General features: G+C 41.5%; 1 protein-coding gene and 2 long non-coding RNA genes across 5 annotated transcripts; 1 reads left to right on the top strand and 2 right to left on the bottom strand.

Annotated features, from left to right (window-relative positions):
• Nucleotides 1-1,582: 1,582 nt before the first annotated feature.
• Nucleotides 1,583-3,682, bottom strand: LOC135502183 (uncharacterized). Its single transcript, XR_010449739.1, has 3 exons — nt 3,578-3,682; nt 2,920-3,293; nt 1,583-1,837 (listed from the first exon to the last, which is right to left on the bottom strand). It is a non-coding gene; the product is annotated as an uncharacterized LOC135502183 (long non-coding RNA).
• A 1,068-nt stretch (nt 3,683-4,750) lies between these two features.
• Nucleotides 4,751-6,676, bottom strand: LOC135502184 (uncharacterized). The gene is made up of 3 exons (XR_010449740.1): nt 6,605-6,676; nt 5,118-5,802; nt 4,751-4,812 (listed from the first exon to the last, which is right to left on the bottom strand). It is a non-coding gene; the product is annotated as an uncharacterized LOC135502184 (long non-coding RNA).
• A 4,137-nt stretch (nt 6,677-10,813) lies between these two features.
• Nucleotides 10,814-21,291, top strand: LOC135502093 (ABC transporter G family member 20-like). 3 transcript variants are annotated; one of them, XM_064794649.1, is made up of 16 exons: nt 10,817-10,944; nt 11,765-11,937; nt 12,103-12,262; nt 13,454-13,608; nt 14,097-14,373; nt 14,494-14,583; nt 15,991-16,114; nt 16,413-16,521; nt 17,011-17,176; nt 17,597-17,703; nt 17,861-17,934; nt 18,332-18,518; nt 18,732-18,924; nt 19,145-19,304; nt 19,565-19,669; nt 19,967-21,291. In XM_064794649.1, exons 2-16 carry the CDS (start codon nt 11,813-11,815, stop codon nt 20,074-20,076), a joined length of 2,142 nt encoding a protein of 713 aa, XP_064650719.1. In that variant the 5' UTR covers nt 10,817-10,944; nt 11,765-11,812; the 3' UTR covers nt 20,077-21,291. The 3 variants fall into 3 exon arrangements, with proteins under 3 accessions (XP_064650718.1, XP_064650720.1, XP_064650719.1); XM_064794648.1 differs by having other exon boundaries at nt 10,814-11,937; XM_064794650.1 differs by having other exon boundaries at nt 10,815-11,937; nt 15,991-16,096.
• The last annotated feature ends 1,002 nt before the right edge of the window (nt 21,292-22,293 follow it).

Genomic DNA, 22,293 nt, shown 5'->3' with positions numbered 1-22,293 from the left:
GCATACCGGGAGAAAACCTACGCAATCGGAGGGAGTCGCCATCTCCATCACACAGGTGACAGGTGCTTATGTTTGAAATGACTTAATACATTGTACATCATAGTTTATACAATGATCCTAGTACATTATTTTTTTACTGCACCACTCCGAAAGCCCAATACAAGAAGAGGACCAGGAGATAGGATGTAACACTATCCCTTTAAGGCGTGGTCAACTTCTTCACAAGATGTCACAAAGAAACACTGATAAGTGTCCTTGCAACACAATGCTAAATTGAGATCAAACACAATAGACTCAACCTCTTCATACATTCACCATGTTTATAACACATCAGTTAGCTATTGTATCAAAACCTATTGTTCATGCCTTCCGGTGAGTCATGTGAGCTAACAATAGGTTTGGTCACTGCTGTTGATTTGCAGGAACCAATTTGAATAACAAAGGAACCACATTTGTCATGGCCACTGGACAGAGCTGGCTGCCACTTAGCATGACAAAAGGAGCAGTTATGACATGTCATTTGCATGACAAAAGAGGTGACCTTGACAGGGCAAAGATTAAAAGTTGGCTTAACCATACTTTTTGCCAAGTCATGGAGTCCAGATCTCATTTTATTTAGACATTTTACAAAATATTTACATACAGGATTTACAAATACATGTACATTCATACAGGACAAAAACTTTAAAACGTCTAAAAGTTGACGTTTTCAAAGTACACTTTTCTCAATCAATTCAGTATCAAGTCCAAAATTGTCTTCAAGGAACCATTGTGCTCACCTATTGCCCAAGGAGATGTATCCATGGACAACATCATCATCAACAATTTGGGGTCCCTGGTCAGCCGTAACAACACATGCATGCATGCCACCATTGTCGAATGACATAGCTTTGACAACGGCTCACTGTGTGACCACTGGGGAAGAATGAGTCTTTAAATTTTCAATAAAACAGTGAGAGTTTATCTAACTGTTTTAGTTCAATTGGAAAGAAGTTTTTATGGTATTTCAAGAAGGAGGAAATTCAAATTCAACAAATCACTGTTGGTCAATTGTCTCGAGCATGAAGGCGCATGTATTGAGCAACTGAGCCAGCCAGTGTGAAGTATGGTCCAGGGCATCAAAGCCCAGGCCATGTCAGTTGATTATGTGGTACTGATGAGATTGAGAAACAGTATCAAAGGCCTACAGTTCCATCAGACACATGTGTTCTTGTTTCGTGGGGTCAGCGAAACAACAACACATGGACCCCATGTCCAAAGTGATGGATCATGCCACCATCAAATATCTGATGAATTCGGTGATTTGTAAGCAGAAAAATACCTTTTGCCTGAAAAGAATTTCAGGGTCCTCATATGCCCAAGGCGGCTGTTGGCTCCTCTCAGGTATAGCCACCAACAATTTTACTCATCCCCCTCAAATTGCTGTTACTTCTTACCTTAAGCACAAAATTTAGCTTGGAAATTATTTTGTTTTGGTTCTGGTGTGCCTTATCATTGGCATCCTTGTTACCCAGAAACAACCCAACCCCCATAATTTCAATTCCTTCTCTGAAAAGAGTAAGAATTTGAACCATGGCACAAGTCATGGTCATAACCAAACATAGATTAAAATAATCTATGCTTGTCATAAGCATTGTAAATATTTGCACTCTCACCATCAGAAAAATTTGAATTTTCATTAAATCACCTTTCAATCAGATATTTTGATAAAACGATAAAGCCTACGGTGACAAAATACAAACTAACCGTCGTACTGTTACTTGACGGCGATGGGAGCATGGATGGGATGTGCTGGGTCAACAACATCCTTCTCCCTTCTGTGGGATGGCTCATCATGCTGAAAGGAAAAAGACAACATGAAATTAAGGTTGTTCATGTAGGTACACATGATGAAGTTGATAATTCAATGTCAAGGGACCATTGTGCTGACCGTATTGATATCTTGTAGTAGTACAGCAGGCAACTCATGCTGGTTAAGAAATGTGCTAAAGGTTTCAGACAAAGAACTTTTCGAAAACATCGTCTCTATTAAACCTTCATTCAGGACTCTCACTCTGAGCGCTGCATTGGATTAGCAAGAGACACAAATCTGTGTTCCTCCTTGACATGCCTGATTTCATTACAATGACTAATTCTATCCTCAGAAAATCAGCAGTTGCAGAGGGATGCAAAGGACTGTAGAATTTGAGAAGTTTTGTCAAAGGGGCAATTCGGTTGAGGAACATTTTCCAAGTCATTTTTGGGATTTCGGAATTGATACCGAACTGGAGGTTTTAGGTTGTCTTGCCAAAGGGTGGAGCTAAAATGCAGACCAAAATCAAGGCAGAGCCAAGGTTTAGCCCCACCCTTGCGGTTTTGGTTTCAATACCAATGTTGCACCAACCCAAGCAGCCTATAACCATAACCGCTGCACTCAAAACCAGGCTTTGGTGGCACTATGGTGCATTTACACTCTAAAGTGCGGTTCATTCTAAATCCAGGTGTTTTAGAATACTAACTTACAACGCGATTTTCATCAGAATTGCACAGATGATAGGTTCCTTACTCCAGAAAAGTATAATGCCCTAACTCCATGTGACCATGAAATGCATCAAGATTGATAGAATTTTGTTTAGTTCAAGAAAAGTTTAAAAATCTAGAGCATAGCAATACATGTGTAGAATGTGTAACAGATAAGGTCATGAACATTCCTTATTGTCTTAAGTTCTTTTTGCAAGATTTTATTGTTTTACTAATTAAGATCGGTCCAAACTATCATCACTGTGAGTTTGATGAAAATCGCACTGTAATTGGTGTTGCAATTTTAGACAACGTTGGAAAATTGTTCCTCAACAGAGAGCTCACGATCTCTAAAATCAGGCCAATGGCTACACCAAATCAAGGACATTTGAAAAACTGAAATTGATTTGTTTATATTACCATGTGATGGCATCCTTCTGAAGTTATGAGATAGGCTGTCCTCATGGTGGCTGCAGGATATCATGTCAGGGCTCATGTCCGTAGCTTTCCCTAAGTCCAGAGAGTCCCTTTGGAGTTAGACTGTCATTCAGATAGTCCATTAGAAGATTGTTATTATAGTCTATTAGAATGACGGACATTTAAGTGTTCAATCCATCCACACAGCAAACACGTTCCCTTCCTGATCTTAGCGAAGGTTCTCCTTGAATTGGTCTGTCAAGGCATCGTTTCCTGAACTGTGGTTCGTCACTCCTGCGCATGGATATCCCTGAGCGTAACCATTCGATCCACTGAATCCACTCGACTCTCAGTCGTCTGCCCGTGTCTGTGAGCGACTGGAAAGCAAAATTTAAGGTTCATCACTAGTTTCTGGAAGGGGTTGAATGTTATTTAAGAAAATAATGTGTTCTTGTAGTAATTTTCTAAAAGCCTTAATACCGACGACCACAATGCTATACTTCTTGACACTTAATTTGCAATTCAATTCCAAACTGATGTTGCTTGTGCAGTTTATCCAACATTTTACGACTCTACTTTACTCCGGTAAAGAAACGAAATCTGCAGCCCATGTTGTGTTCGGACCCATATGCTTGCTACCTTGTCATCTGTTCATAATTACCATATATGCGTTGGATTCCTTCGTCATCCAAAATCTTTGAGGGTCACATCTACCATAGCACGAATTGTAGATCTTGGTAAAGTGGTTGGATCTTCTCGACAGCCATCATCTCGATCTGCAGATAACAGGAAAAATTACATTCAAGGACCTATCTCAAAATTAATAGATTGAAACCAAAGGTTTTTTTTCTTTTCATTTGGGTGGGATATTGTGGTCACTTCAAGTGTCTGGTTTCAGGGGAGCTATACATGATACCGTGGCGTCCAATCTTCGATCGTCGTCGTCCGTCGTTAACTTTTGACATTTCTTACGATGTGACCTAGATCATTCTAAACTTGTACAAAGATGCCTCATGGCAATTCCGACCCAAACGACCAACTACAGTCCAGATTTGATTACAAATGTGGCCGCCAGGGGGCAGAGTTAAAAAAATCATCAATGAAGTCAAAAGCACCCATCATGTCCAAGTCCATTCTTGTTCCATGTCGACAGGTGAGCACAATGGCCGTGGCCATTTCATTTTATAAAGTGGGACTGCTGGAAAGATGCTCACGGGCCTTTTTCTGGATCAAGTGGAGTGAAGAGTGTCTTGGTTGATGTAATTTTCTTGTAGAAAATGCTGATCAGCCACACTCTTTGGCAGGCATAATCTTCATGATTCCTGGCCAATTTCATTTGTTGAAGACAGAGTCTTCAGCTTTTAGTCATAATATGGGGGTAGGGTTCACAGGAAAGAAAAAATTTCTTTTGGCTTCAGTCTATTTGGGATGATTCCTAAGTATAAGTTGACATTAATTTCAATGACACCCTTCCAAGTTCTACTTCTTTTTTTATTATTTTTCTTTGAAATTGCCTTGGATTTTTATATCCATGCTTATGTCTGATATCACTAATAACCTTACATGAAATGTAACTAATGATTTGTCCAACTAATCAAGATCATTGAGGTCAAGTTGCCCATTTTGCTGTTACTTCACAGCACCGTTCAGGTGGTCTCACTCAGGGATAAAAGTTCATGACTTGGCCACCAGGGTGTGGGTTCGGAGACACGAAAAATGATTTTTTTTCTCTCCTTATCTGCTGGTTGGACAGTTATGAAGTCTGTTTCATGAGTAGATATAATATCAACCAGGACTAAGTGATGCTCACCCTGTAGACTGCAGCATAGTCTTATGTGTCCCTTGTCCTTGTGTCCCTTGTCCTTGTGGCCCTTGTACAATGTTGCCTCGGGCTGCCTAAAAAGAATCATATTTTTTGTTGAGGGGTTTATCTAATTTCTGTGTGTTTCTACTGCATGCTGCGATCACACTGAATCCGATTTAAAACGTTTTCCAGAGAGCACTCTCCGGAATACAAATTGGCTACACGTTCGAAATGGCTGCACCACACTTGGCCTAATGCGTATGTTATTCGATTTGAAAAGTGCAACTCTTGCCGCGTATTGTAGTAACGTGCCTTTCGTGGATGAAGATGAGTTATTTTAACATCTGTGTAATGTTTCTTTTAATGCAGATGTAACTGAGGACTAAGTAATGCTTACCCTTTATGGCTCCAACATTGGCAGCAACATCTTCTTCGGGTCCATCCAGTGTCTTCTCGGCTGACGAGTTGGAGGCCGGCTCTCCTTCTTCATCGCCGTCTTGTCGATTTCAGCGGGTATATATAAGCTTTGTGGAGCACAAGGAGGTCAAGAACACTGTTGTTATCCAAAGAGCCCAATGTCTTCGTCAATAGCACTAAACTGGTTTAGCACAAGTACCACACGGACACGCCTGACATTTCGTCCGACGAAATTCCGCAGGCTAACAACAGGTCTCAACCCCAGTCATTCCATCCCCCTCGAGATCAGGTAGGGGATCGCTGGCCAGCTATTGCTTACTATTGTTAACAGTCGTAAGACTTATCCCGCCAACACTCTAAAACAAGGGGACCAATTGAATGACTAGCGACACGCAACTCTTATTGCCCCCATCAATCAACCACAATGACTCAAGGGGAACACGTACCCTGAACCTAAGTCCATATCATCACCGTCGAAACTTAGATGAGGACCGCAGAACAAAGTGGCAAGCATACCTGGGACCCAGCCACCGCGCTTTGGAAATGAGATGAGATAGACTCAAGTCGCCAGTCACGATAACCAAATACACCAAGCGTATATAGCTTGAATCGAACCCGATCTATCATCGTCATTGGTCACCTGGCCTGGCCTGGACAACTGAAAGCTGAATAGGTTAAAATAGATGATAAGCAGGAACCAAAAGAATAACAACTATAATAGCTAGACTACGATAGCTAGATAACTACGATAACTACTCTAACAACTAGAATAACAACAATAGCTACAAAATGAGCAAATCAGTGATCAGACACACTTCCAACTCTCACAACGGTCACCATAGTCCCCCCCCCCCCCCACATGACCTCCCGCACCCTTTTCCTATCCCCGTCTCACACACATACACACACACACATCATATACAGTGGTTACGACTTTTGAACATCCACTCGCATGAATTGTTGATTGAGGCGTCACTGTCAATCTATATAACATGTTCAAAACTTGGTGTACATTTTCGTGCATTTTACTAAAAAATATTCTTGGGATAAAAAATGGCAAAATATAGACAAGATGGTTTTGAATCCTTGATCTCTCAGGAAAGTGCACATGAAAAGGTCCTGACAATTGGGATAAAGTGTTTGACTTGCTTATTGACTAATTGCTTATTCACTGGTCATCCTTACAATATTCAACTCTCAGTGCATGGCTTCTATCAGTTTTCACCACGTGATATTGCTAAATTGAAACTGAAGTACTGAATGTAGGCAAATCTACCATTGGCATTGTCAGTTTATTCTTTAGCTAGATGAAAGATTTCTGTAACTGAGAGTGACACATTTGGGGACTGACTTCTCACTTGAGGCCTTCAATAGCATTGTTTTACTATTTTATTCTAATAACCGTTACAAAAATTTGACAGTGGCAACTCAATCAACAATTTGGGCAAGTTGTGAGTTGATGCATACCCTTCATCCGATCATCATGGCGGTTCATCCAAAAAATCTTTGGTTGCAATTGAGGACAAGGTTTGTGGCATCTGTAAAATAAATTGATAAATTGTAACAAATACATAATGCACTATTACAGCAATTCAAGGGTTTTAGTGATAGTCATGAAATTACTGCCTAAATATGATGTTGAAATACATCATTTTTAGTCATGGTTAAGTTTCTTTCATGGAATTGATGGACTTGGTTCCTTTTATTTCATACAAAGTTGCCATTCTTACGACTAGTTATAACAAGGATTTATGCAATTTTGGGCATTAGGGAGTTGAGATTTGTGTTGGGGAAGGGTTAGGGTTTGGGTGAGTGCCAGGAGGAAGGGTTATAGGGTCTGGGTTAGGTTTAGGATTAAGACACAAAAGTGAATATGACTGTCGTAAGAATGGCCAGTAGTTTGTATGTCTAATCTAATGGGACCATCAGAAAAACAACTGCGGCCTTGTACTTAAGTAAACATTATGTGAGCTTAAGTTCATTTCTCAAAACCCGTGATCAGCCCAGAGATGGCATCATTGCTTCAAATATGGCCTCCTGATTTAGTGATCCAATAGTAATCTCCCGTTCTTTTGCGCCAAGCAGGCAATTCTTATATCTTTTGTCATTTGACAGTTCAGGCACCTTTCAACCAATCGGAAAGTCAGACTCTATACATACCTGTAACCCTTCACCTTGCAAACCGTACCAGCGAGAATCTTTTGTTGCAATTGCGGACAAGATATGCGTCATCTGTAATGATAAATTGGCACAAATGCATAGTTCCAAATTCCTTAAGTTTAAGAGCATTTTTTCATTTTTAGCTCAGGTGACCTGTAGTAGAATAGCTATTCGAGTGGTGTCTGTCCGTTAGTCCCTCGATCCATCTGTCCTGTGGGACGGGACTGAATTTGACTAAAATTTTGTGAACTTGATTTTTCATTTCAAGGATTTTTACATGACTTATTCTTGGGTTCAGGCAGCCATCTTGAAGCCAATGGTTGTAGCTATATATAGTGATGAAATTATTATTGTGGGTGTGTCCGATAAGGGGTGATCAGATATTATGATCGGGGTTGTTGAATTCACCTGGTCTTTCAAGGTCACAGGGTTCAAATTTCATTATTTCACCAGCTGGTGGTATATATTGTTTTGGAACGAGTTTACAATCCCCGATCACACCCCAAAAAAAAGGTCATCGGTTGACTAACGAAGCACCACTGTTCAATGGATTTATAGTTGAATGAGATCAAACTACGTCATTTCCGATCGGGGATTGTAAATTTTAACCAAAAATACAAGGGGAACATACAAAGACAAGTTGGCCTCTTCAAAAATCCATTAGGGCTACAAAAATCAAACATGAATAACGTCAAGATTCAGTTAGACACCCACCTTGAAGAAGATTTGTGCCAAACACAAGTAATTTTGCTATTTCAGATGTTGAAATAAGTCAAAATTCGAGCAAAACCATGTGCTCCTGGCTGGAATGGATGTTCAGCCTGCACTACATACTCAAAGCCAAAGCAAGCATTGGAAGGCTTAAAATGTGACAGGTAGTAGTTTTATGTAACACTCCCACACATTCTTTCAAGGTTGGCAATGTCTATTGTCACTCCAAACAATCAAACAAAGGTATCAGATGGCCAAAGCTAATCCAAGTTGTTAATGTGATTGTTCACAAGGAATAAATAAATGACCAGTTTGATTTGGGTGGGACTGACTTGGAAATAGTATGTGGTGTTAATCAAAAGTGTTGCGAGTTGTAATGTTGAATATTTTTTCATAATTGTTTTTTTCCTAAAACAGTTTATTGGAATAAAAACCAAAGATGAAAAATGGTGCAAACCTGTATGATACTAGCCATTCATTCACACTTTTCATGGCCAAATTTCTTTTTGAAAGAATTCAGTCAAAAACAAGCACAGCAGTACTACTCGATTAACAGTCTGTAATGTTACAAGTGATAATGTGGTTGATTTGAATTTGATTTGTTTGTTTTCAACAAGATACAACTTTTATTCCATAAAGATTCTTTTGGGGATTAATATCTTGGATTAACAATTTAGAACAGCAAATCCAAACAAAATTGGAATATATCCATGTTTGCAGACTTTTTACTTGATTTTCTTGATTGGGGGTAAAATTATGACTATGAGAAATTTATGAACATTTTTGGGGGGGGGGGGCGGTAATGCAAAATGATATCCGGTCAGGGATAAAATCAATGGTCTCTTAAAAAGGAGACAGAAATGAGCGACAATATGTGATTTATTTAAGTCAAATTTCAAATTAATATTGGAGATAAACCAGAGTTCACATTGAATAGTTTAACTCTAGCATGAATCCATCCCTCAAATGACCATATTAACTTGAGTTCCCATTGAATGTTTCATCACCAGTATGAATCCACATCCCTCAGATGACCATATTAACTTGAGTTCCCATTGAATGGTTCATCACCAGTATGAATCCACATCCCTCAGATGACCATATCAACTTGAGTTCCCATTGAATGGTTCATCACCAGTATGAATCCACATCCCTCAGATGAACCATATTAACTTGAGTTCCCATTGAATGGTTTATCACCAGCATGAATCCACATCCCTCAGCCAGATGACCAATTAAATTGAGTCCCCATTGAATGGTTTATCACCAGTACAAATCCACACCCCCCCCCCCCCCCATGACCACATTAAGTACCCCCCCTTGTCAATGCAGCCATGAAGACAGTCACAACCTGTCCATGCAGAGACTACGTTGCCTGCACTGGGAACAACGACACGGTCTTCTGCAAATGGAAAGACCCCTGACTCAATGCATGCTCTTGAAGAATGTCACAAACTCAGCATGTAGAAACAACCTCACATCCACTGGGCACAACGCCTGTGCCTGTAATGGATGCTGTCTCCATGCTCTCTTGAAGACATGTACCACCTTGCAATAGAAACAACCTCACATGCAGTGGGGACAACATCAGCACCTGTATAGGATGGTGTCTCAAGGTACTCTTGAAGACAGTCACCCCCTGGCCAAGAGACAACCTCACATACACTGGGGACAACACCAGTGTCTGCAATGGAAGTGCTGCTGTCTCTATGCACTTTTGAAGACAGTCACCCCCTGGCCAAAGAGACAACCTCACATACACCAGGGACAACACCAGTGTCTACCGTTCATAATAAATTTCCATACCTTTTACACTTAGAAATTCAGTCTTGTGTCTTTTGTTACAAAGCACCATCAGCCTCTCTGTTATGTCATACATGTACTTCTAAAAGCAGTCGTTGGACAAAAGGGAAACCCTGCCGATCCACCGTCGTTGTGCGTATATTCATCATTCACCGCCGATAACTCCCCCTGATCGGCCGTCGGAAGGGATGTTACTTAATCGGTAGTCTACTGCATTCCCTTCCTTTCCCACGCGTCCTATGTCGCGACAACACTAACATTACACTCACTCGTGGTTGTCGCACGAGACACTCACTGAAAGCCATCAAAAAGCGAAGACCACGTGTTCAATGAGTAACGGTTATCCAGCGATGCTGACCTGACCCAGATGCACAATTGATATAGAGCGACGGTAAAATACACAGGCCCGTTGCGTTGGAACACAGAAATGTCCTCATTTTTCACTTTTGCTCCGATGTCTTGAACAGGGGTGACAAGTCCATGTACTACAGGGTGGCCCAGAATTATTTTCCCTCTCACACAATTGATGCACAATAGAAGTCTATTGTGCAAGGGAAAACCTTTCTGGGCCACCCTGTGTGTAGAGTTTCGTGAGTCATCTCCTCATTAATGTTTCGTGAGTCTCCTCATCAATGGCTGGCGCCATCTGATCTAAAAAAGTGGAATCACGCGATTACTTAAAATTAAAAATTCATCAGTTTTGAGTGGAAATCCCCCCCCCCCCTCCTTTTAGGAGTTATTCCATGAAACCCAAAGACCGTTAGACCACAGCTTATCTATATCCAAACTTACTTACATACCACGACCCTTATATATTATATGCAGTGCAAATTCTCTCGGCATCACTCTCATGGTTTGACTCCACTTACGTGTCAGGTACGTTGCAGGTCAAGTGTCTATGCTGCCACCTTTTAGTGACAATGACTAGTAGTCCCGGCAAATGTGGAAAATATTGACGCTGTTTACTTCTTCGCACATTTTGTACACGTTGTTTCATTCATGTCACTCGACATGCTCGACGCTGACACCACTGATAACTAACAAAATCAATTCGACAAGTTTACCTGTCAAAGTTCTCAATGTTGATGGAGGTCCCAAGTCAGACCAGAAGAAGCTATCATTGATGTGATTATGTATGTTTTTGGTCTGTTTCAGTACACATGGGCAGTTGTTGAAATTTTGGTAAAATAAGGTGTAGGCCCTAGGCCTTGTTCTCTGTTATTTCCTGCTTCTTTTGACAGTTGTCATTGCTCTCCTTGCCATTGCCGCTTGGGAATAAAAATGCTGTGTTTCGTAAGTAAAAGATACCTTAGCCATAGCAGATAGGGGTAGGCCTATAGCTAGCGTAGTGTAGTCTTAGACATAGTGCCAGAAATACATGGACAGCTATATAGCACAGACTGCCACAGTAACTATAGTGGACTCCATAGACCATAGTCCATTACCACCATATCTGGGGCAAAAATCCAATAATAGACCCTTTGCCCCAAGGCATTGTCTGGCATCATTGACCGTGAAGAGCTATTGTAAAGATGATTTGTTGGTCCGACCTAGTCCCTAGGTGGAACCGGCGTATCTGGAAAATGGCCTATTTATTCCAATAGGGTCACGCAATGCCGGTAATAATGACTAATGAACCTATGACATCGGCTTGATATGTAAGACACCAAGTCAAGTGGTATGTCTTGTATTGTTGTATGTACATGTATCTTTTCTTTTCCTTCTCGCTTCTGCCATATTGCCATATTCGTTTACTTTTGTCGTGCCAACTGACCGTCCTTGACCTTTGAAGGAGTTGGCCTTGTTTTCAGGATGTGGATGATGATGTTGGCCGTGCGACATGACTGCTCGTCGCATCACCAGTCTGGTCTGTCACATGTTTGACGAGTCCATCAAGTTCACGATATTGACATCTGTATTCTTTATGTTGATTTTTCAGTCATTTATTTCTAGATTTTCCAAATGAGGTGACCAAACTTTCCAAAATCAAAGAAATAGAGCATGGAGAATATAGCTCAGCGTCCTCCTGCGGTGCGATTTTGTGATGTCTGGAAGAGTTATGGCACAGGGCAAAACAAACAATTTGCACTACAAAATATCGACTTAGCAGTTCCAAGGGGTTCAATGTAAGTAACATCAAATGAGGATTTTTTTCACTTTCCTCTTTTCTCCCACTGCCGCAAGCGACTACTTATGACTGAGCAGGTCCCATACAGCTATTACCCGTTATCATTTTCAATGTCCCACCTCACCAATATCTACATGTAAATCTTGACCTTGCTATCTTTCAGTTATGGTTTGCTTGGCCCCAGCGGTTGTGGAAAGACGACACTTCTACGATGTGCTGTTGGAAGGCTGCAGGTTGATCATGGCTTGGTTGTTTCGCTTGGAAAGAAACCCGGGGCAAGAGGACACGGAATCCCTGGGAACCTTGTGGGATACATGCCTCAGGTTTGTTGACTTCTCTTCTCATATCTTCTACTGAGTTAACTCAAGACAGTTATGTGTCCCCCGAGTTCACTTTATAGAGTCATGTTCCTCTGAGTTCCATCTATAGAGTTATATCTCCTCTTGAGTTCACCCTGTAGAGTCATGTGTCCTCTGTGTTCACTCTAGAGTTATGTCTCTGTGATGACCCTATAGAGTCATGTGTCATCTGTGTTCACTCTAGAGTTATATCTCCTCTTGAGTTCACCCTAGAGTTATATCTCCTCTTGAGTTCACCCTGTAGAGTCATGTGTCATCTGTGTTCACTCTAGAGTTATGCCTCCTCTGAGTTCACCCTGTAGAGTCATGTGTCATCTGTGTTCACTCCAGAGTTATGTATCCTCTTGAGTTCACCCTATAGAGTCATGTGTCATCTGTGTTCACCCTAGAGTTATATCTCCTCTTGAGTTCACCCTAGAGTTATGCCTCCTCTGAGTTCACCCTGTAGAGTCATGTGTCATCTGTGTTCACTCCAGAGTTATGTCTCCTCTTGAGTTCACCCTATAGAGTCATGTGTCATCTGTGTTCACTCTAGAGTTATATCTCCTCTTGAGTTCACCCTAGAGTTATGCCTCCTCTGAGTTCACCCTGTAGAGTCATGTGTCATCTGTGTTCACTCCAGAGTTATGTCTCCTCTTGAGTTCACCCTATAGAGTCATGTGTTTCATCTGTGTTCACTCTAGAGTTATATCTCCTCTTGAGTTCACCCTAGAGTTATATCTCCTCTTGAGTTCACCCTGTAGAGTCATGTGTCCTCTGTGTTCACTCTAGAGTTATATCTCCTCTGAGTTCACCCTGTAGAGTCATGTGTCTTCTGTGTTCACTCTATAGAGTTGTGTGTACTAATATGGCCTGCAGGCGCTATGATCAGCTTGCTCTGTAGAGGCAGTGATGCACCATCTAGACTTCAAAATTCATCTTCGGTTGTTGTTTTAGCAGACATTTCGATAATGAATTACACATTTTACTTCATGTTTTGGACCTTTTTTGTCCCTGTTTCTTTCATAATCTTGCTCGTTGATATGGCTAGACAACTAAGTGTATTGAAGTTCCAAGCTGAAGATTACAAGCAGTGTTCAGATCATGGTTCTAACCCCTTCACCACTTGACCATTCCACCACCTCCATTTCAATCGGATTTTCCCTTGTATTTCAGGAGATTGCATTGTACAATGAATTTACCATCAGTGAGACCCTACATTACTTTGGTCGGCTCTGTGGCATGCCTAGTACCAAAGTAAAGCAGAGAATTGAGTTCCTCATCAACTTTCTAAAGTTACCAGAATCTTCGAGGAAAGTTCAGGACATGAGGTGAGCATTCAGCTTCTTTCAACAAGATATTTACTCATGAATAAAGTTTGATAGCTCAGGATGTTTTGAGATCAAAGGATTCTTCTTCTTCTTCAGAGTTCACTCTGCAATTTGAAGCATTATTCTTTTGGGAATGTTCCTCCAAGGCGGGATGAGCAATTTTATCTGCCGTTATAGGGCACCAATTGGGTTTATTGGCCTAGTGACTTGGTCTATGGTCAGAGGTAGAGTCCACACAAGCTACTCATGTTTCTCAATTTGTGGGGTCTTTTGCCTGCCCTGGCATAGACACCAGATACAAGGAACCTTGGTTTTACATGTTGTTCCAAAGATCCATGCAGGAAATTTAACACCTTGAGAGCAACGCTGGTTCATACAGAAATCGACTTCCCGCATTGTCCTGAAATGATCAACTGAAAAATAGCATGAAATCTCATGCCAAAAGTCATCTTAAAAAGTTCCTTTTTAAGCCTGTACTTTCATTTCAGCGGCGGGCAAAGGCGAAGAGTATCATTCGCTATTGCACTTTTACAAGAGCCCAAGCTCATCATCCTTGACGAACCAACAGTCGGTGTGGACCCACTCCTGCGGCAGAGGATATGGAATCACCTGATTGACATTTCGCAGACAGGCGATGTGACGATCATCATCACGACACACTACATCGAGGAGGCGCGGCAAGCTGATATGGTTGGTTTGATGAGGAATGGTCGCTTGTTAGCGGAAGCACCGCCGGAACAATTGCTGGACAGGCATAGACTAGAGGTAAGACATCATCCTTGTTCCATTATTGTGCAACCAACCAAATTGTGCAATTCTCTGCCATTGGAAATATCAGTTATATTTAAAAAACATCCTCAATACAGTTTTTAACACTCATTTCAGACATTGGAGGGTGTTTTCCTGAAACTGTGTCAGGATGATCAGGTCGCAGATGATTTCGCGGGACAGGAGTCTGTTGGGCATTCGTCGTTGGTAAGGAACTCTGACACCTTATTGCTCATAAGCTTGCAATGGCGAAGCTGTGAGTTAGAGACCTAGCTCCACATAAGGGTTTCATTATGCGTATCACACACAAGTCAATTGTTCTTGGTCCACTCCGCATACCAGTAAAATGATACAGCCCCTGAGTGAATAAATATTAAAGCTCAAACGAAATGACAACTGTAAAATTCTGTCTATTTGCACTTTAAAGACTGTGTGTTTCTCTGCAGTTCTTTTTTTAGCTCACCTCTTAGCAGAGGTGAGCTTATCCCATACCGTGGCGTCCGTCGTCCGTCGTCGTCGTCGTCGTCGTCGTCGTCGTCCGTCGTCGTCCGTCGTCCGTTAGCAGGGCACGTTTCGTAATTGTTAGAGCTATTGAGTTGAAACTTAGTACACATGTACCCTTATGTAATGACACCTTGGAGACCAAGTTTCGGTCCGATTCGTTTCATGGTTTGGCCACCAGGGGGCCAAACGTTAAAAGTGAAAATATGCAATATCTCCCTTAATAGTAGTCGGGAAATTTTGAAAAAAATATGGTAGGTACTTCTAGCAAAGGTGCATCATATAACTTCCGGGTTTTTGATTTGACCTCCTTTTCAAGGTCACAGAGGTCAAATGGTGTAAATTGGCCGTTAGGATGTAACGATGGCACGTTTCTAAACTGCAATGACTATTGATACCAAATTTGGTACACATTTACCCCTTAGTCAGGTGATCTTAGGGACCGAAGTTTGGTCCAATATGATTCACCACTTGTCCACCAGGGGGCAAAATCCAAAAACCTTAAAAATGTGATTATTCCTTAACTTCTTGCCCGATTGCCACCAATTTGATATCATGGGTACATCTAACCACCATACAGTATATGTCACACAGGTTTTTAATTTGACCTTCTTGTCAAGGTCACAGAGGTCAAATGGCGTAAATTCGCCGTCAGGCCGTAACTATGGCACGTTTCTTAACTGCAATGACTATTGATCACAAATTAAGTACACATGTACCCCTTGGTCAGGTGATCTTAGGTACCGAAGTTTGGTGCGATCTGATTTGCCGTTTGGCCTCCAGGGAGGGGGCCAAATCCTAATCTCTTCAAAATGCCATTATTCCTAGTAATGACTTGCCCGATTGGCACCAATTTTATATCATAGGTACATCTAATTCTAACAACCATTCAATGTTTCACCCGGGTCTTCTTTGATTTGACCTACTTTTCAAGGTCACAGAGGTCGAATGTATTGTAAATTGGCCATTTTGGGGAAATTGTAATTGCTTGGACCTACATCAAACCTAACACTACATGACACAATACCATGCTCTTTATCCATCTTTCCTCCACATGAGGTGAGCACAATGGCCCTGGCCATTTCATACTCACGATATTCTTCTTGTTCACAGGCAGACTCGGAAAAAGATGACCTCACAGAGGACCCACCACTTCTCAAGGCGCAGCATCTTCAGGCTCCTACCAACAGCAACAGCAGTTTTGAGGTGTCTCTCTCAGGTAGCCATCTTAAAAAAGGTGCAGGGAAAAGTATTTTGTTATTTTGAAATCGCGCTGTCGTATAGTCGTTGTGTGTCTTTTACCTTCTTCTTCTTCTTGAAGGGGAATCAGTTTACTTTATGTGGTGGTATTGGGCACCAGCTGCACAGAATCAGTTATATAGGGATGTAGCAATCATAGTAAAGTGCATTGCTTAAGGTCCCAAAGTTGTGGATGTATCGAAACAGCCAGTTCATTCCAAACCCTGCTGATGCCACCAGTAAAAATGACTGAAAATGCCCTTGACCTAATTTACATCCTCCCTTCCTTATTCCAGTCAATGACTCCTGCTATGAGCGATTCAGAATGTTTACATCTGCGCCTAAGTTTGGAAATATCATAGCATTGTTTATCAAGAACTTGCTCATATTGAAGAGACGCATTGGGTGAGTGAGGTCCTGTTTTAGAAGCAAGGTTTCAGGCTTTGAAGAAATTCCAAAAGGGAGAACAAAACAGACAGAGTGTTAAAAACATGGTCAAAAGCACTACTTGTGTGTAACAACCTTTGTATACATACTTGCTATTATGTTGGACGAACACCCCAAACTTCTAGGTTACACTGATGAGTTTTATAGGCCATAGTCATTCAACATCAACAGAAGTTTCCCATGTTTTCTTTAACACCCTGTTTTAGAAGCAAGGTTTCAGGCTTTGAAGAAATTCCAAAAGGGAGAACAAAACAGACAGAGTGTTAAAAACATGGTCAAAAGCACTACTTGTGTGTAACAACCTTTGGATATATATACTTGCTATTATGTTGGACGAACACCTCAAACTTCTATGTTACACTGATGAGTTTTGTAGGCCATAGTCATTCGACGTAAACAGAAGTTGCCCATGTTTTTTTTAACACCCCATATTACTTTTCCTTCCAGGTTCTTGATGTTTCAGTTCCTGTTGCCCTCGCTGCAGATAGTATTGTTCTGTCTCTGCATCGGTCGAATGCCAGCTGACCTGAACATGGCGGTTGTCAATAACGAGACGTCTGGAACGTTGGGGGAGAAGTTTCTGTCAAAGATTGACCCTGTCTACATCGCTCAGGTTAGTGCCTCCGTGGCAGACTGTTTTGTTGACTGCCTTTGTGTCAGTCTACCGCCTACTGATCTCAAGATACTTACTCTGCACTCCACTGAGAGCATATGCCACTACTTTTTTCACCGCCCTTTGTCTCTTGTGATCCTCTTGAGTACTTGCCTTGGGTGGTCGACCAATGGTCTTCATGTCATACTCTTGTAGCCAGCTGTTATTTTGTAGGTTTTTTGCTTGTAAACTGTAGCAAGAGTTCGTTTTATGAAGTGAGGTTGCTAGCCTCACGTAAGGGGCTTTGGAAAATCTCAATGGACACAGATGTGCATACCCCTTCTTTAGGAGTGACCCGTGAAGTACAAGTGGCTTCTTCATGTCAACAGGCACAACTGCATAGATGTGTCTGTGTGACATTCCCAATATTTTTGTTTTCAGAATAACTTCAGTCACGATATGAATGCAGCGATACAGTCAGTAAAAGATGGGACAAACTGGGGTGTGATTGGTATCGGCGAGAATTTCACTCAGGACTTAATTGCAAGGTAGGCCTGCGCCCTCTTGTAGGAAAAATGAAAAGGTTGGAACTATGTTTGCTGAGACTTCTGAAATGCTGAGAGGACACTCTCTTGAATTCATGTCTGGATCAACCATTGAGCCCATACATTGTTGTTTAAAACGGGTGGGTCCTCTTATTTGCAGGTTCATTCCAGGGTCTCAACCTGATAATAAGACATTAGACAGTGGAACAGTCCATCTTTATTTAGATATGACAAGTAAGTTATTATTTCATGGATTACTTCGTTATTTTCTCATGGTATTCTGGGGGGTATTTTCCGTGGTATCATGACTACATATTCAAATCAGGTGGTTTCAGAGGGTTGTCACACCAATTATTGACGGAGCACCAAATTGGCTACAAACTTGCAACAGGGGGTCCTTGCTTAACTCCTGTTTCTCACTCAATCTTTGCATGAGGATTCTCAGTTTTTCCTCTCATTTAGAGAATGAGACAATTAAGGTGAAGTGATTTGCCTCTGGTTACAAGGTCGAAAGTCTGTATAGTGTCAGCTATCAAACCGTTTTGATTATAATTGACAACTACTAAACCATGTCACCACTTTCTGAATCAATGTTTTATGAGTAAATTTACGCTAATTTATTTGTTTCCAGATCAGGAAATTCTGATGGCAATACAGCAAAAACTGATGGATGCATTCCAAGCATTTGCCGATGAGGTTCTGGTCGATGAGGGGATGAATCCAAATCTTGCTAATCTACCAATCAAAATAGAAAAACCGGTCTACGGAGACCTGAATCCGTCGTTTACAAATTTTATGGCTCCTGGCGTCATTATTAGGTGAGGAGAGCAAGTTTCAAAAGTGAATTCCTTCCGACACCTCTTGAACACTTCAGTAGATCACTATGAAAATAAGTGTCTGTGTATAAACAGTTGCATCCTCACATTCTATAATAGTCACTTCAGAATTCACTCTCCTGAATTTGAATTACTAACATCTTCAAATGAATTCATATTTTTCTTTTCTATTGAAGTTGACATTCTCCATTTCAGTATACCATTCTTCATGGCGACGGGGCTGACAGCTTTATCATTCGTTATCGAGAGGAAAGAGGGCTTGCTGGACCGGAGTTGTGTGGCCGGAGTTAGCGCATTTGAGATTATGGCAGCTCACGTCGGTGTACAGTTTTTAGTCATGACAGTCCAGGTTGCTCTGTTGCTGGTCTTTGCTTTGCTAGTTTTCGGTGTAAGTTTGTTTTGCAATTTTTTGTTTTTTTGTTGTGGGGGCCGACTTTCTCGAACAGTACTAAAAAACTTTTGTAGAGTGTTTTCATTAGTTCAACACTAAGATGAGATGTTCTTGGTGCTATTTCATAGCCCCGATAGACCTGAATATCAGCAGCTAGGGTACTTTCTCCTGGAAACAACTGCATCATTATCTTTTATCCTCAATCATTCCGCTCTAGGTGCCGTATGAAGGACCTCTCATTCTCGTGATCATCATCACCTTATTCCAAGGCCTGTGCGGCATGGCTCTAGGTCTCCTCATCTCGGCCGTGTGTGACACTGAAAACGCCGCGATCCAGTTGGCTCTTGGATCTGTCTATCCTAATCTCTTACTCAGTGGTAGGTGGAGCCAGAACCTTAAGCACCGCACGTGATTCGAATCGCTGTGATTATAATTGCTTCTCTGTGCGACAAAAAGAACTTTGTCTGCGGGGTAAAATCGGATAGTTGGGTTTGATATAAGTCACAGGTTGCTTCTGTCACCGATTTTGTCACAGCCACCTACATGGAAAAAGCCATTAGTGAGGCTTACGAAAAGCTGACTAGAAGGAACTTATTGTTTTAACCCCATACTTATACTTTATTCTTCATTTCTATAGGAATCATTTGGCCCATCGAGGCCATGCCAAAGGCCCTACAGTACATCTCCATGGTGCTCCCAATGACCTACCCCGCAGAGGCCATGCGCTACATCCTCAGCAGAGGTAGGTTTAAGGAATTGACAGCACGGTGGTGGATCTCTGTACAACGCAATGGGAAAGCTCAAATTCCATCCAAACCATTTGGCCAGTGTTGATTTCACAAATGATTTCTAACATGTCCGATATCAAAATCACAATGTTTGGATAATGAGTCCTGCATCTTCAAACTTATTCTACGCTACCCCTCATTTTTAAGAGATTCAGGATGGGAGGCACTTATACCCAATTGTTTGTTTCCCGTGTTTGAATGTTGACAACTTAAATCTAGATAAAAGCTATACTTGCATGATCTTTTTTCAGGTTGGGATATGACGTACATGGCGGTCTGGCGTGGTTTCCTGGTGACTGTCGGATGGGGATGGGCCTTGTTTGCTCTTTCAATACTAATACTCAAGATCAAGGGAATGTAGGTCAAGGTCGATGACAAGACCATGATGGGTTCTGATGTCTAGCGCAAAAAGGAACCGAACTAGCATTGGTGGATTTGAATGAATTCATGAATGACGAAATATGCCAATTCTTTAGCAAGTTTAAGAGGTTTTATGTAAAGCAGGTTTCATGATCAGAAACAGAGAGTGAGCTCACTGTTTCTGATTTAAATATCCCGGTGCTTTTTAAGTACCAGTTCTGTAAGTCATGGTAATGATTGTATTATGTCAGGACAGATTATGTATTAGACATTGGCTTCAGTGATCATGATGTACACGTTACATAGTTTTTGTATCCGTAAAAGTTTAGCTGTGATACTTTTGGTGGCTCTTGGTCTTTCTCAGACTCTATCAATGCACAATGGGTCAACATGTCGTATTGTTTCTGCTGTGCTTCCATCATAGTACTGTTTAGTATAACTTCATGCCTACCAATACCATGCATTAGTTACTTATGTACGAAACACATTCATTTGTATAATTTCATCCGTGTCGGAGTTTGGTTCTAGAAAATATCCGCCTCTAACTTTTGATCTCTGATTTTCAAAATTTGTTCATATGACATGATGGTGACAGGCCAGTAATATTTGTTGCTTTGATTGCAATAATCATATTGTGCATTTTTTTCATTGTGATAAAGCAATATTGTATGGTATATACAAGGTTCAAACAGCTTTAAATCATGGAAACGTTTGGCTGAAGTATTTTCATGATCATGTATAGTATTTATGTGTTTATACAGAGAAGAATCTTGATATTGGAAAATAATGTTTTGGATCTTTATGTATAAATAGATTGAGCATATTCTATTTGATGGAGTGAAGAACTTTGCATGCATTAAAGCGAACTGGAACCGCCAAGCCAGTTCGTATGACCTCGTTTTCATTTCCCGCGTATCGGGTGATCAGAACGAGGCATGAATGAAACATGGCGCCTAGCTGTCAATCATTCAGTGACGTCACTACTATGGAATTTACTACGAAAATTCATGAATGAAAGATCGCATGACTCACGTGATTCTCACATGATTCTCAATAATAACAAATTGAACTGCGCATGCTCGGGCACTGGGGGCGGAGCTACAAATCTGAACTCGAATAGGAAGTTGGAAGTTTGACTTTCTCGGGCGGTGAAAGTCGAAAAGTTGAATAAATCGCTCGGCAGTTCCAGTTCGCATTATGTACATGTAACTTTGAAAGTCAGTGAGTTGGAAAACAAGAACATGTACTTTCATTGACGGAGTAAAACTTGTATATATGTAAAACTACCTGGTTGTTTGTAATTTCTTTCATGTCCTTCGTCTGAATTGCTCAAGAGTGTAAGCTTGAACGAATGAAATCGATGCGTTTCATACTTGAAGATCTGGCAGCCTATGCGAGTACTGGCAGCCTATGTGAGTACTGGCAGCCTATGTGAGTACTGGCACCCTATGCGAGTACTGGCACCCTATGTGAGTACTGGCACCCTATGTGAGTACTGGCACCCTATGCGAGTACTGGCACCCTATGTGAGTACTGGCAGCCTATGTGAGTACTGGCAGCCTATGCGAGTACTGGCACCCTATGTGAGTACTGGCAGCCTATGTGAGTACTGGCACCCTATGCGAGTACTGGCACCCTATGCGAGTACTGGCACCCTATGCGAGTACTGGCACCCTATGCGAGTACTGGCACCCTATGTGAGTACTGGCACCCTATGTGAGTACTGGCAGCCTATGTGAGTACTGGCACCCTATGTGAGTACTGGCAGCCTATGTGAGTACTGGCAGCCTATGTGAGTACTGGCAGCCTATGTGAGTACTGACAGCCAATGTGAGTACTGGCACACTATGTGAGTACTGGCACCCTATGTGAGTACTGGCACCCTATGTGAGCACTGGCACCCTATGTGAGTACTGGCACCCTATGTGAGTACTGGCAGCCTAATTGGTACAGTTAATGAAAGATGCTTTGATAGGCACAGCATTATACAGGCAAGCCTAAAGCAGAAACGGAGCTGTGTGGCCAAAATATGGACAAGCAGATTAGAACCCAAGGATACCAAAGTACTCCTGTACATTTTGTTCACTTTGGGCATTGCTCGAGAGATTTCAGTATACTCCTTTGTGCAGTGATTCAGTCGCAAGGAGGCTAGAGACGGTTCCTTTTATATCACTGTCACCAGGAGGCATGGAGCAATTCCTATACTAGTGTCTCTTCA

This window comes from Lineus longissimus, chromosome 18, assembly GCF_910592395.1.
Source record: "Lineus longissimus chromosome 18, tnLinLong1.2, whole genome shotgun sequence".
Classification (NCBI taxonomy): Eukaryota; Metazoa; Nemertea; class Pilidiophora; order Heteronemertea; family Lineidae; genus Lineus; species Lineus longissimus.
This window is presented reverse-complemented; position numbering and strand designations above follow the sequence as displayed.